Source organism: Entelurus aequoreus, linkage group LG01 (genome assembly GCF_033978785.1).
Source record: "Entelurus aequoreus isolate RoL-2023_Sb linkage group LG01, RoL_Eaeq_v1.1, whole genome shotgun sequence".
NCBI lineage: Eukaryota > Metazoa > Chordata > Actinopteri > Syngnathiformes > Syngnathidae > Entelurus > Entelurus aequoreus.
The window spans coordinates 4,132,224-4,148,510 of record NC_084731.1 but is presented as its reverse complement, the minus strand read 5'-3'; the positions used below and the strand labels follow the sequence as shown (position 1 = coordinate 4,148,510).

At 40.8% G+C, this 16,287-nt stretch overlaps 1 protein-coding gene across 4 annotated transcripts in view; it reads left to right on the top strand.

The window, feature by feature from the left end:
• The window catches only part of LOC133647083 (calcium-dependent secretion activator 1), a 316,166-nt gene that overhangs the window by 34,580 nt on the left and 265,299 nt on the right, over window positions 1–16,287 (top strand). For all 4 annotated transcript variants that reach the window (XM_062043190.1, XM_062043199.1, XM_062043182.1 and 1 more), the window contains exons 2-3: window positions 3,290–3,403; window positions 6,603–6,935. In XM_062043190.1, coding sequence (XP_061899174.1) covers window positions 3,290–3,403; window positions 6,603–6,935 — 447 coding nt within the window. The remainder of the gene's footprint in view (window positions 1–3,289; window positions 3,404–6,602; window positions 6,936–16,287) is intronic.

Here is a 16,287-nt window from a genome sequence, read left to right as displayed (position 1 = left end):
CACTGCCACTCATCGAGGGCGGACACTCCCTTTCCCTCTCCCTTATCTCTCCTGCTTGCTTATTTGTCTTGTCTTGTCTTGTCTTGTCTTAACTTTCTTGTTGCCTCTTTTTGCACTGCTCTCCAAATCTAAACAATGGAACTAATTAACTGGCCTCTCCACGAAATTGACAAGCTCTTGGGTTTGGGGGAACCTGCCCGTCTTGACGGAGCGGTTGTTGCTGGACACACGACAGACTCTTGGGAGAAGAAGGAGTGCCGCGTACCTGGCGACCCTTTCAGTCGAGGACGTGAAGATATCCACCTATTCACAATTATGACAACTGCACATCTGCTGATTGGAGTAAGCGTTGCTCTGGTTTGTCAACAAATTGGAAGTTGCTGGCAGCCTTCTAAGTACCCCAAAGCTGCCACAAATGATTGGAGGGTGCAGGCAGAACTGTGGATGGTCTGCTCTGCAGGATGAATTTGAGGACCAGTAATAGACAATTAAGAGTGAAAAGCAAATGATATTTTCGCTCGCAAACAAATCATTCTAATTTGGATTGTTTCCCTGGCTTCGAGACTCTCCCGAAGGATAGTGCGAGGAAGACACAACAAACTCCCTTCTTGTCTCTCATGGACACACACCTGTTGTTGTTGACTTTCGACTGACTGGCGGTTGCAAGAGCACCAAGGTTGTGGAACAGAGACACTCTGCAGGCTTACACACACACACATGCATCCACGAAAAATACACACCCCACATCCCCCACACCCATCCCACGCTTTCAATGCTTGAATCCTTTAGGGGTGATGGACGGCTGAGCAGCGCTTAGATAGCAGCAGCCTGCCCTCCGTAGCCCCCACTCCCTCCCCTCTGTTGCGAGTCTTGTGAATTCTTTGTAACTTTTTTATGTGTGCTATGGCTATTGAGGTTTTTTTTCTGGCCTCAATCTGGACCCCCTCCAGCCTAAGGCTAAATATTTTTTTTACTCAACCCCGACCCAATGTTTACCTGTTTCGCACCTTTTTTCCCCTACCTTTTTCGATTCCTTGTATGTCTTGTACATGTGAAGAATTGACAATAAAGCTGACAGTTGAGTTGAGTTGAGTTGTATGGACGAATGGGGCCAATTATAATGTTTAATGTATTTTAATTTTGTACTTGTCTTAATCCTTTTGTATGTGTTTTTTAAATTTTTTTATTTAGTTTTGTTAATTAATCAGTCCAACAAAATAATACACAATAATACCATAATAATACAATTCCAATTCCAAAACCAAACCCAGCAACATTCAGAATAGCAATCAACAGAGCAATTGAGAGGACACACAAACATGACACAAAACAATCCAAAAGCAGTCAAACAAAAATGAATAATATCAACAAAAGTATCAATATTAATAAGGATTCCAACATAGCAGTGATTCTAAATCCCTCATTTACATTATCGTCACAGCCATTTATAAAAAATAAAATAACATAAAAACATTTAAAAAATGAACAGTTGTGTCACAGTGGCTTACACTTGCATCACATCTCATAAGCTTGATGACACATTGTGTCCAATATTTTCACAAAGATAAAATAAGTCATATTTTAGATTAATTTAATAGTTAAAACAAATTTAAATAATGGATCCCATATTCCAATATATGTGTCAGAACATGGACTATGATGCAGTTTCCTGCGTGGGTTGCTTTCCCGAGATGCAAACGAACTTAAGCAAACATGGCGTGGAGGTAAAAACATGATTTTATTCTACACTAACAAAACTCAAAAAAGGTATAAACAAAAGGCGCTCCCAGCGGAGGTAAAAACTTGACTATGAAAAACAAAAGACATGCACTTGGGCATAAAAACTATAAACATTAAATCAAAACTTACTTGGCATGAGATGAAACAAGAACTAGGGTAAACAGGTGCAGAGCATAAATTTGTGTGGAGAAGGTGATGTCGCCAGGAAGACCAACAGAAAAAGACAGGCTTTAAATAACAGTGACATGATCAGTGGAAACAGGTGTGTGATTCGAAACGTGAAACAGGTGCGTGACAAGACAGGTGAAAACTAATGGGTGACCATGGAAACCAAACCAAACAAGGAAGTGCAACCAGGAACTAAAAAGAGTCCAAAAAACAGACACATGGCCAAAACAAAAACATGAACAGACATGACAATATGACTCATTATTATCTAAACTAAATGTATTTTTTTCTACTTATATCCTCTCCATAGCCTTTCTTCACCTTTTTTTTAAAAGCCTAACCAGGGACAAGGGTTGCAAATTAGCCTGTGGCTTAAAGCTTTATGTACTTTGACATCAGTTACCTATGGGTAGCAATGTTTTATTGTACTGTCCCTGGCAAATAAATAAATAAATTAATACAAATAAAATTAAACCACATGCATTTGGTCCTATTTGAATTGACATGCAAAGGTCATAACAATATTTCTCAGTAAAAGTGAGGCTGCTATAAAGGGTGATTGCTGCATAGTAGAGTGAAGGACCAAATAAATACACTGTAGATGATGGTATCGTCAGCATTAGGATGTATCCGGGAGGCGCCAATAGCCTTGGCCACATCATGGAGAAAATAACATTGGGCCCAAGATGAAACCATGTGGCACACGTTTAGATATGTTAAGCAGATCTGACACAGTATTTTCAGACTTCACTTGTATGTGGTTATTGAGGTTGCTGACAAACCAGTTGATGCAACTCTTGGACAAGCCAATACTAAAGTGTCTATTTAAGAGGATGTTATGATCTAATCTAAGAAGACAGCTATGCAGAACAATTAATTGTCCATGGACATGATGATATCATCAAGGACCTTAAAAGTATAGCGATGATACATCCAAGGCCAGTTCTGAATCCTGACTGTAAATGTTTCTACACTGCCTAAAAGCAAGCCAGTCAACAGGTGACTTAGAGGCTCTGGCTCTGCTCCATAAAGTATCTACGTACTATTATAAGTTGTGTAGCAATATTGACAATCACATTAGCATGGTGACGCATCGATATCAACATTATTTGCTCAAATGACTAACAGGACAAGTAATAAAAAAAAAAATTATTAAAAAAAGTGAAGAAATTGTCCTTTCTGAGCTGATTATTTAATGCTGTAAATCTAGCGTCTAACCATCTTTGTAAATATTAATATTTGCACTAAAATGATGGCCAAAATAACACTTGAAAATGAAGACCTTTGTGCTGTTTACACATTGTAAAGTGTTACTAGACAGATGTTGACTGTGAGTTACTGTAATTACTTTGTATTGTCTTTCTTTTTGTGTTTTATTCAGATCAGTAAGCAGCAGCTGCAGACAGTCAAAGAGCGTTTCCAGGCATTCCTCAATGGAGAAACCCAGATTGTAGCAGATGAGGCGTTCGTCAACGCCGTCCAGAGCTACTATGAGGTGAGTAAGGAAAGAAAACATCCATAATCACATTCACAGAATTAATCAGAATCTGAATAATTTTTTGTTGGCCAAGTTTTTAAGCCAATAAACAAAATAATTAACAAACAACAACTGTCATTTTTAATATTTCATTATTTTCATTTGAAAGTACATGGTGTTATACAAGAGCTAAAACTGAGAAATGTTGAACGATTAAGGGAGCTGGGGTCTCATGTACAAAGCTTGCGTTTGCTCAAAATCCTGCCGAATGCCCTTTTTCAAGGCAAAGTTGAGATGTATCAAAACTGACGTTGACAGGGAAATATGCGCTGCCTCATGGCAACTTCATAGTTGTCGTGCACACATTTCTACAGGCTGTGGATATTTCAGCTTCCCACATAAGAGATGTTGCGTAACAGTTCACATAAAAGAGTGCCAACTTTTACTCCTCAGACTGATTAATGTGTCTATCAAACACTAATGAACATTTTGGCTCGGCTACATTTGATTTTAACAAAGTAAAAAAGATAGAGGCAAAGACATAAACAATTTTTTTCGCCAATGCATGTAATGTTTCATATTGATATTATATTTGTGAAGAAAAGGCCTGTGCCGATATTCAATAAGTCAATTAACCGATGATAAAGGAAAATTAAGTCGGTAAGTTTTCCAGCGTCGATAAATCACCATGTGCTTGTTTCAAGCAGTGTTGGCGCTAGACATTTTCAAAACGGGGTCCCAGGGACCCATCAAGTCATAAAAATGGGGTCCCAAAGTAAATTTTTGGGGTCCCACTTTTTTGTAAGCGTTTTGAAAACAAAAGATAAATGTATGCATAATACTGTTATATCTCACATTCTATATTGTGTTTTGGAAAAAAGTTGTCATAAATGATATGTTTTTTAAAAAATTTTTATGTTGTTTTTTTGTTTGTTTGTTTTCTGCCCTTTTTGTCGAAGAAAACTATTTTTTTTATGGCGAACACACAAAATATGCAAAATCTTCCACAAAAAATATTTTTCAAAGTGGAATATTCGACAGGCGGATCGGTGCGGCGTCTTCAGTAATGCGAATGCTGTATCGATTCGTTGTGGTGAAGAAGGAGCTGAGCCAGAAGGCAAAGCTCTCAATTTACCGGTCGATCTACGTTCCCATCCTCACCTATGATCATGAGCTTTGGGTTATGACCGAAAGGACAAGATCACGGGTACAAGCGGCTGAAATGAGTTTCCTCCGCCGGGTGGCGGGGCTCTCCCTTAGAGATAGGATGAGAAGCTCTGCCATCCGGGGGGAGCTCAAAGTAAAGCCGCTGCTCCTCCACATCGAGAGAAGCCAGATGAGGTGATTCGGGCATCTGGTCAGGATGCCACCCGAACGCCTCCCTAGGGAAGTGTTTAGGGCACGTCCGACCGGTAGGAGGCCACGGGGAAGACCCAGGACACGTTGAGAAGACTATGTCTCCCGGCTGGCCTGGGAACTACTCGGGATCCCTCGGGAAGAGCTGGACGAAGTGGCTGGGGAGAGGAAAGTCTGGGCTTCCCTACTTAGGCTGCTGCCCTCGCGGATAAGCGGAAGAAGATGGATGGATGGATGGATGGAATATTTGATGTGAAGTAATCAGAGCCTTGAATAGGTCAATAATTCATAAAAACATTGATTATGATTCAATATTATGTTTCGAGCAATGACAGTTTTAAAGAAAAAAAACAGCTTTGTTTTATTAGTCAACATCGCAACTTTTTATAAATTACATTTCACCTGTAAGCTTTTTTATTCCACTTTTGTTATGTTTTTGATTATTTTAATAGTATTTTTAGAATGTGCCGTGGGCCTTTAAAACATTAGCTGTGGGCCGCAAATGGCCTCCGGGCCACACTTTTGACACCCCTGCTATAGATGATAAAAAATGTAATCTGATAAGTCTATGGATAAAAAGCAGAGCCTGGCGAAGCATGCGCGTTTATCATAACGCACAGTCAGCATCTCTGCTTCAGTAAACAATGATGGGGATGACGTCACTGTCAGCGATGCAAGTGACACATGCTAACTTGTCAGCCACTTCTCCAAGAGACTCCTTTTGAACACTTCACATTAACACTTCAAAAGGCACATATTTGCCCCGTTTTTTGACCTGCAAAGTATGTTTTTGGGGTGGAGGCCCCAAATTCCTTTTATAGAGAATAAAAACCTTTCAGATGAGCAATATTGTATGATAAATAATACAATACAATGTACTATACAACTACGGTACTTTTAAGAAGTAATGTAATGATAATAATGTTATTTACCATGGAGAGTGGAGTTCTACAGTATGTCCTTTGAGCTGCTTCTTCGTCAAACACACAATCAGCAGCTTTTTTAAACTTAATGGATACATTTTAACGTTCTTGCTGTCGTTTTTAACTCATTCTGCTTCAGTATGGTGCAGTCCAGCAGTGCTACGCTCCAACTGCTATACGTTCTTGTCCTGTTTTTGATGATTTCTCTCTTAAATAACATGAATATTATCCACTTATTCTTCTCAACACTGTCTTTTACTCTAATTTTTTCCTTCCCAAGCCTGGAAAAACAAAGTTATCTCTATCTCTAGCTAGAAGATAACGCTAGCGATTAAAATTGGCTGTTTTGGTCGGATCTTACTGTGTTCATTCTGACAAGGGCTATGACAGCTAGCAGTGGGGTGGCTCGTAACCCACATGTTTTCACTTTCTTAGTAGTATTACTATATCTAATGAACATTTTTTTAAATTTACAAGAAAACCTTCGTCGATTACTCAGCAACAAAAAAACATATTTGAAAAGGATGTCAATTTTGCAACACATGTAGCAATTCGATTCCGATTCTTGAGGTGACGATTCTCAATTCAAACTGATTCTCGCAATATATTATTTGGTATAGCAATTATAATAAAACCTTTTTAAAACAGCTTACAAAAGATCCTCTTGACTGCTGATATATACGCACAGTGAATAAGCGCAGTGATGGCCTATAAAACTTATTTTAAAAAATTGATTCTTAAAAAACAAAAAAATACACTTTTTATTTTTAAAATTATGAATCCATTCAGAATCTAAATAAATTTGAATCAAGATTTGGATGTGAATAAAAAAAATTATGCACCCCTGATATTTAAGTATACTTTCTGTACTGTTCTGTACTGGTAACTTCACTCATTTTAATAAACATGTGTAACAATTTCGATTTTGTTGACTCCAGGTTTTCCTGAAAAGTGACAGAGTATGTCGGATGGTGCAGAGCGGGGGATGCTCAGCCAGTGACTCTCGGGAGGTTTTTAAGAAGCACATCGAGAAGCGTGTGCGCAGTTTGCCAGAGATTGATGGCCTGAGCAAAGAGACTGTACTCAGCTCATGGATTGCTAAATTTGACACCATCTATCGTGGGGAGGAGGACCCAAGGAAACATCAGCAGAGACTGACTGCCAGCGCCGCCTCTGAACTCATCCTCAGCAAAGACCAGCTGTATGAGATGTTTCAGCAGATTCTGGGCATCAAGAAGTTTGAGCACCAACTCCTCTATAATGCTTGCCAGGTCAGTGTGCAATTGATAAGTATTAAAGGGGTCGTTTTGCATGTTCTCCCCGTGACTGCGTGGGTTCCCTCCGGGTACTCCGGCTTCCTCCCACCTCCAAAGAAATGCACCTGGGGATAGGTTGATTGGCAACACTAAATTGGCCCTATATGTGAACGTTAGTGTGAATGTTGTCTGTCTATCTGTGTTGGCCCTGCGATGAGGTGGCGCCCTGTCCAGGTTGTACCCCGCCTTCCGCCCGTGTGCAGCTGGGATAGGCTCCAGCGACCTCCCGCGACCCCGAAAGGGACAAGCGGTAGAAAATGGATGGATGGATAAAACACTTTCTTGTTGTTTACATAACCTGTAATGATGGTTCTTTGGTCAACATGTTGCATTGATCATGTTTTACGGACCGTTTTCAAGCTGCTTTCTGACCATCTTTGCGCCGTTTTGTGGGTGGTCTTATTTACCAGGCATCCCAAATGTCTGCTATATAGCAGAGTATCGCTATTTTTCTTGCCAAAGTGGGATTTTTTTAGATATCTGTATAAGACCGCTAACTCGGCCACTCTCTCGCGCACCATGGTTAGCTTGCAAACCATGAGCTAGCAGGCCGAATACAGCCGAGGGTACAGCCGAGTGCAGCCTACATTAACTGGCTTTTCCATGCTTTCCAGCGCACCATGGCTTGCTGGCTAGAGTCAAAACTATGGCTAGAGTCAAAGCTAGCTACGTGAGCCAGGCAGTAGGCTGAGTGCAGCCTGTGGTAACTGGCGTGTCCACGTTGTCTAAATTACTATTATTCTTTTCTAACATGTTGAGCAGGGATAACCTCTCTAAGAGAAGTGTGGTGGTGTTTTCGGAGCTAGCAACGCTAGGCTAAACTAGCCTGCGTGTGAAGCAATGAAAAATCAAAAAATGAAGGCTTTGAATGATTAAAAAAATGTCAGGTTTGGATAGTATAGGTTAACTAGTGAAGCGGTAAAGAGGATGAAAGTAGTCAGTAGATGGGGAAAAGCAGGAGATATCCTTGTGGAAACACGAGTGCTTTAACACACATCCTGTTTCATGAATATATTGTTGTTGACCAGTAGATATTATGTAGTGAACTGTAATTACCCAGTGTGGGCTGCAGAGGGCATCGGCGGGCTTGCCGCAGTCTTTTACCTAGTCTGGGAGCGAAGAGGAAACAAGGTCAGACCACAGAACACTTTTCCACTTTGTATCAGTCCATCTTAGATGAGCTCAGGCCCAGTGAAGCCGACGGCGTTTCTGGGTGTTGTTGATAAACGGTTTTCGCCTTGCATAGGAGAGTTTTAACTTGCACTTACAGATGTAGCGACCAACTGTAGTTACTGACAGTGGGTTTCTGAAGTGTTCCTGAGCCCATGTGGTGATATCCTTTACACACTGATGTCGCTTGTTGATGCAGTACAGCCTGAGGAATCGAAGGTCACAGGCTTAGCTGCTTACGTGCAGTGATTTCTCCAGATTCTCTGAACCCTTTGATGAAATTACAGACTGTAGATGGTGAAATCCCTAAATTCCTTGCAATAGCTGGTTGAGAAAGGTTTTTCTTAAACTGTTCAACAATTTGCTCACGCATTTGTTGACAAAGTGGTGACCCTCACCCCATCCTTGTTTGTGAATGACTGAGCATTTCATGGAATCTACTTTTATACCCAATCATGGCACCCACCTGTTCCCAATTTGCCTGTGCACCCGTGGGATGTTCCAAATAAGTGTTTGATAAGCATTCCTCAACTTTATCAGTATTTATTGCCACCTTTCCCAACTTCTTTGTCACGTGTTGCTGGCATCAAATTCTAAAGTTAATGATTATTTGCAAAAAAAAAAAGTTTATCAGTTTGAACATCAAATATGTTGTCTTTGTAGCATATTCAACTGAATATGGGTTGAAAATGATTTGCAAATCATTGTATTCCATTTATATTTACATCTAACACAATTTCCCAACTCATATGGAAACGGGGTTTGTATGAACGCGAAGGGTAAAAAATAAATCCACCTACAATCTGATACATCTGATATATCACTAAACTTTAGAACTTTGTTGTAAAAATCTCCTTCCGTCTCTGTCCCTGACACCCAGGCTGGCCGCTCTGGAAACACTCTGTGGAAACGCTCCCCACCCACACTGCTTGGTGCCTCGTCTGAGCTGCTGTGACTTAGATTACTATAGTAACTAATTAGATTACCATAGTAACTAGTATATCATGCAAACGTGCAGATTGCAACTATTGAAATACTTTGTATAGTTCAAGACTTACGGTCATTTGAAAACATCACTGCACATCATAATGGCAGCTACAGTTTCCATCTTAAAGATCTAAAAAAAAAAATATTTGTGAATGTCCAGGGGGCAAGATTGAAAAGCTTAACAGGCCGCATTTGGCCCCCAGGCCTTAATTTGCCCAGGTGTGTATTAGAGTAGCTGTTCTCGTGAGTGTGTGTCACGGTCCTGCCAGCTATACAATGCTAGTTTTGTGAAAACAAATAAAAGGCTGACTTGTGCAGTTATTCTGCCTCCTTCATATTTCCGCCGCCATTACAGTATAATCATGAATTTATGTAGTTTACATTTAATAAAAAGCTTCATTTTATAATTGAACAAAAAAACTTGTAACAGATATGCAATCTTACATCCATGACTTTACTAAGTGACTCACTAGTTCAACAAAATATTTGTGTTTTTTTCCAATTACAATTATACTTTGTTATCAAATATAGCCATCACTATTTGTCTATAAAATTGTTATAACTATACCTGTGCCTAACATTGTAAGCTTATTAACGATGACGGAAACAATACACTGGTCTGTCCTCGTCTCCCACTGTGCTCCATACGCTTCTTCATATTACGGTACTGCAAAAAAAGCATGTTCCCCGAGGTCGCCCCCCGGTATTGCACCCTGCCTCCCCAGGGGGGCCCGCCCCACTATTTGAGATAGACTGCATTAGGTGAATGTACTTGTTTGTTTGTTTGGGACGTTTATTGCAGCTTTTACTTTTGTGTGTTGAGCGGGTGAACCATTGCGCTTGGGAGTGCTGCCGTAGTTCTAGTTCCAAGACAGCTCGTCTGGTACCACACTATTGATATTTAGGCATATAATTACCCACCGCTCGTATGCACTGACTATAGGGTGAATTTAGATAGCTCCCGTCGGACGTTTAGGGAGAATAAGAGGAGCAACAAAACACCCACACCTCTTTAAGAAAAATAAAAAGATTATATGTGTTTAGTGTGTAAAGTTTGGATTTTTGTAATTTTTTCAACATCGTGATTCGATAATAGACTCGAACTCGATAATTTCTTATCAAACATCATCCCTACTTATACGATATCACCGTTTAGTAGGGATGATGTTTGATAAGAAATGATCGAGTTCAAGCCTATTATCGAATCCTCTTATCGAACCGATTCCTTATCGATTCTCTTATCGAGTCCAGATAGGTTGTTGTACATGGAAAAAAACACATAATAATTGGTTTAACAAAAGCTCACTTTTATTATATAAGAAAAAAATAAAATCTAAAAAATAAATAAATATTGACCGTTGCCCCCCTAAAAAAATAAAATAAAATAAATAAATATTGACTGTTGTTACCCAAAGTATTTTAAGTGGGATTTTTAAGTAAAACAAATATATACAGTAACACAAAAACAACCTGTCTCTGTGATCACTATAGGTGTATAAATAATAATATAGTGTTAAATAAAATCAGTCCCCTGGGCACAAAACTGAAAATAATACAGCTCTCCAAAAAGTGCACTTCCGCTGCTATTTGACATAACTGTTTGTTATGATGCTTTGACATTTTTGCACTTTATTTCTTTATTGAAAGAAAATTCTATGAAGAGAAAAGTTGTTTGCAAATGTGGTTACAATGCTAAAAAATGAAAAGTTAAAGCTAAAAAAAGAAATACACTTTATTGAGTTAACATTATTTCTTTATAGGGGGAAAGATGTGATGTTATGAGCTAGGAATATAACAACTACACTACCCAGCATGCAACGGGAGTGACGAGCATGCGCGGTAGCCCCGAAAAGTGTTGTTGCATGTCGTCACCCGGCAGCTAAGAATGAGGTTATGAGCACGCTTTTAAAGTAAACGTCAAGAACTCAGCCAACACGCCTCGTCTGCATTATTTATAATTAGACAGACAACACATATACAGTGTGATTTTGTTTTGTTTACAAGGAAAGAAAAACAAAAGTTAAAAAAGGGAGATGTCATATATGTGTTTCACTCTAGTCCGTTATATTCCCAACCATAAAGAGTGGACGGTTAGAGCAGTATAGTTGCTCACTTGTACTTTATTGGCAACTTCCGTGCAGGTACAATTCCAAGTGACTCACTCACACTAGCCCGCTTACTTCCTGTACAGTGTGTCTCACTCTAAACGTTCCCCCCTGCAACATATATTAATATGCTGGAGTATCAATGTAACAATCATATTGTAACATCCTTTCTCTTTTTTTTTTCTTTTTTCAATAGAGATTACTTTACCTTAACCCTATCCTGCCTAATTATATAGAAAAACATTGTACTGCTGCAAAATACAATAAAACTTAGATTGTAGACATTCTATAAAACAGTTACAGTAGAACATGAAAGTATCATCTTACTTACAAACCAACCCAGGATGAAAACAAAAAAATAACAGTATCACCTGTCATTCTTTACCTTTACAGTATGGTTTTCTTTTTGTCTTAACAGAGAAATTTCACATCAAATAGCAAGATATTTGCATCTTCCCTTTTTTTTTTTTTTTTCCAAACACAACTAAAATAACATGTAACGCAGCAACTTGTTACAACTTTTTTTTTTTTTCAGCTTCAAAAGTCATTGTGTATAGTCTTTCAGAAAATGTGGACGAAAAACTCTACGACCTGCTCTGGTCACAGCAACCGACTGGTCATCTCTACATTGTTGAATATCCATCGTACTCGTGTCATTGAATATTCCTGATTGTAGAGGCGGGGCAGGTGTTTCATGGCTGCGCCTGAGGTGTCAACGGTTCCTCCGCAGAACAGCACCTGACTCCAACTTCACCTCGTAAGACCTCGGGTGCACCTCCTTCACCACCTTTGCGACTTTCCAGACTTTACACGGCTCAAAGGGCTGAACTCTCACACTGTCTCCACTCTTGAGACCATCCAAGTCCTTGACTGAGCGGTTGTAATATCTTTCCTGCCTCAGTCTGTTGCCTTTCAGTCCCTGCTCACAGTCCATGACCCTTGGTGTCAAGAGGGTATCTTTTGTTGGCAGTAGGGTCCGAGTCCTCCTACTAAACAGTCTCTGTGCAGGGCTTGTCTCCAGGCCTTGACTGGGTGTGTTTCGATGATCAAGCATAGCCAAGTACGGATCTTGCCCGGCAGCTTCAGCTTTTAGCATAAGTCGCTTGGCTGTCTTTACAGCAGACTCGGCCATTCCATTGCTCTGTGGGTATCCCGGTGATGAAGTTCTGTGCACAAACTCCCACCTTAGGCTGAATCTCTGGAACTCTTCGGACGAATATTGTGGCCCATTGTCTGACACAACCACATCCGATATGCCATGTCTTGCAAAGTGAGCCTTCAGCTTATGAATTACAGTGCTGCTTCTTGTGTCCGGCAGGTAATCTACCTCCCAGAAATTGGAGCAATAATCTACTGTAATCAAATAATCCCTGTTTTTCCATTTGAACAAATCCGTTCCAACTTTGGCCCATGGTCTAAACACCATATCATGTGGTTTAAGTGTCTCTCTTGGCTGCTTGGGGTCTACTGATCTACAAATGTCACACTTTGAAACAAAAGTCTTTACCTGGTCATTCATACCTTGCCAATATACACATTCACGTGCTCTCCTGAGACATCCCTCAACTCCTAAATGTGATGAATGAATGCGGCATGTAAGATCAGTTCTCAGTTTATCAGGTATAACTGCCCTTTCACCCCTAAATACAATACCATCCTGTACACTAAGTTCATCCTGAAATGAAAAATAGTGCTGAATGTCATGTTGCAGCTCCTGTTTAGTCCTTGGCCAACCTGATAGAATAAAGCCTACCACTTTCTGCAGTTTAGCATCCTCCCTAGTGGCATCTCTAATGGCAGCTAATCTCTCAAGCGATATAGGCAAATATTCCACCATGTTCACTGTCTCGACCTCAGTCTCAACATCTCCTTTCGTGCCGTCTGGCAAATATGCCCTGCTCAAAGTATCCGCTAATAGCATTTCTCGCCCAGGCAAATACACAACATTTATGTCATACTTTTGCAGCCTAAGTAGCATCCGCTGCAATCTTTTAGGTGCACTAAGGAGTGGCTTTTTGAGAATATTCTCTAGTGGCTTGTGATCACTCTGCACTGTCACTTTCCTGCCATAGGTATACTGATGGAATTTTTCCATACCAAAAACAATAGCCAAACATTCCTTCTCTATCTGCGCGTATCCTCTTTCGGTAGTTGTGAGAGCTCTACTACCAAACGCCACAGGATTGCCTTCCTGAGTTAAAGCAGCCCCTAGGCCAGTGTCTGACGCATCACACTGTAGTGTCAGTTCCATATCCTGGTCATAATACTTTAACACCGGTGCCTTCGATATTTTGTCTTTAAGTCTCTGGAACGCTGACTCTTGCACATCTGTCCATTCCCACATATTGTCTCTGTGTGTAAGTTGTCTCAAAACCTCACAGTCATCAGATAGATGATCAAAAAATTTGGACAAGTAGTTTACCATACCTACAAGCCTCTGTACCCCTTTAACATCCGTTGGACGGGGCATTTCGCTAATTGCTCGCACTTTATCAAGGTCAATCTGAAGACCATCTGCAGTCAGCAGATGACCAATGTAGGGCACAGACTGTTGCCTCAGTTTAAACTTGTCAGCATTTAGTCTAATGTTTTTCTCCCTGCATCTAGCCAGGAAACACCTCAAGTTTGCATCATGATCTCTTTCTGCTTCTTCCTTTGTCTCACCTTCTCCCGTAATAAGCACATCATCAGCAATAACATATATACCATGCAGACCCTCAAGCGCCTGTATGAGTTTTCTTTGAAAAACTTCAGGAGCCGGACTGATTCCCATCGGCATTCTGAGCCAACGGAACCGGCCAAATGGGGTAGCAAAGGTTGTGATGTAGCTGGATTCTTCGCTCAGCTTCACGTGCCAAAAGCCATGCTTGACATCGCACACTGTGAACACCTTTGCTTTCGAAAGCTCCAGAAGTATGTCATCAATGGTAGGAAGTGGAAAATGGCTTCTTTTCAGCGCCTTGTTCAGCGGTTTCGGATCAATGCAAATCCTAGGTCTTCCATTTGGTTTCGTCACTGTCACCATGCTGCTTATCCAGTCAGTGCTACATTCTACTGGTGCAATAATTTCTTTATTTTGTAGTTCTGCTAGTTCCTTTTTCAGTGGTGTCAGTAGAGCTACTGGCACTCTGCGTTTAGGCAGTTTCACTGGGGGTACACTTCTGTCCAGTTCTATGTGGTACTCCCCCTCCAGGCATCCCACACCACTGAAAACATCCTCATATTCCACTTTGATGTTTTCCAGTGTCATGCCTCCCTCGACGTTGTCCTCGACAGCACAATGTCCTTTAACAATACTGTCCATCGCCATAATGTTATCATATTGTACTTTAATCAGCTTCATGGCTTCACAGGCCTTCCTGCCAATCAAAGGAAGCTTATCCTTCTGGTCCACCACTTGAAACTCCAATCTGTACAATTTATTATTGCGAGGATTTCTGATTTTTACCTTACACTTGCCCAGTGGCCACAGTTTGCTCTTGTTGTACATCAACAACACCTTTTCTGTTGGCTCCAACTGTGTGTTTGGGCTCAGCAGTTGAATAGGTATAACATTACAGGTGGCACCACAGTCTATTTGGAAGTCAACCATTTTTTGGTTCAGCAACATACCTGCGAAAAGTTGCTGACTTTGAGCTTTGTTCTCCTGCAAATGGTTCACCATTTCCTGGTTTTTACATGTTTCTGTTATTGTGGCGACATCCTCATATGCATCAGTCTCCTCTGTTACAGCATGCACGGCTCTCTGTCTTCTATTTTGTTCAGCGTGTGACCTACATTTGGCAGCAAAATGGTTGTCTTTGCCACATTTCTTGCATGTCTTACCAAAAGCTGGACACAACTTCTTGTTCCTTGCATGTGTTTTACCACAAAAATTGCAACTGATCATATCTTTATGTTGCGGCACTTTCTGCACTGCATGTATTTCTTCCACCGTCTGTCCTTGCAGAGTTCTGCTGTTTTCCTTTGACAGCTCTGCCGCTCTGCATATTTGCAGGCACTTTTCCAGGGTTAAGTTTTCCTCCCTCAACAGCCTCTCTCTCATTGCAGAGCTGTGTGAGCCACAAACAATTCTGTCTCTTATTAGGGAGTCCTTTATACCTCCAAAATTGCACGTATTTGCCAAAACTTTCAAATCTGTGACATACTTGTCAATATTTTCTTCCAATCCTTGATTGCGCACAAAAAATCTGTACCTTTCTACTGTCTCGTTCAGTTTAGGGTAACAATGTCCATCAAACAGCAACATCATCGAGCTCACAGTCCTCCTCGCCGATCCACTGCTGCCCTCTAGCGTGTTCAGCAGCTCCCTTCCACTTTCGCCGATTAGGTAGTAGAAAAGTTTCACCTTCATAACCTCCTCTGCTTCCGGCATCGTCAGTTCCATGTAAAGAGTAAACTCCTCTTTCCAACATTTCCACGACTTCGCCAAGTTAGCAGAGTCCAAACAAAGTATCGGCGGAGGTCTCAGTTGCTCCATTTCCGTTTCACTCACGTCACTCGATGCCGCGGTTTCTGTCAGCTCTGGTCCCGCTAGCTGTTAGCCGTTAGCGACGCCTCTTCACGTTCGTGGCGGTCTCAAAGTTTAACAACCGCTGCCACCATGTTTCACTCTAGTCCGTTATATTCCCAACCATAAAGAGTGGACGGTTAGAGCAGTATAGTTGCTCACTTGTACTTTATTGGCAACTTCCGTGCAGGTACAATTCCAGGTGACTCACTCACACTAGCCCGCTTACTTCCTGTACAGTGTGTCTCACTCTAAACGTTCCCCCCTGCAACATATATTAATATGCTGGAGTATCAATGTAACAATCATATTGTAACAATATGTATGTGCTGCGGTTGCTTTAAGAACGTTGCGACAGCTGCCGTAAAGGAAGTGCGTTGCTAGCCTGGTTGCTATGTTTCCGGTTGGTCGTAAAAGTGTTTGTCATGTGTTTGTACCCTGCTCAAATCTCTCAGTAAAGTTATTAATTGGATTATACCTTTTGTTTTGAACTTTATTACACCTTGGAGTGCTTTTTCCGGTGCATTTTTTTCCT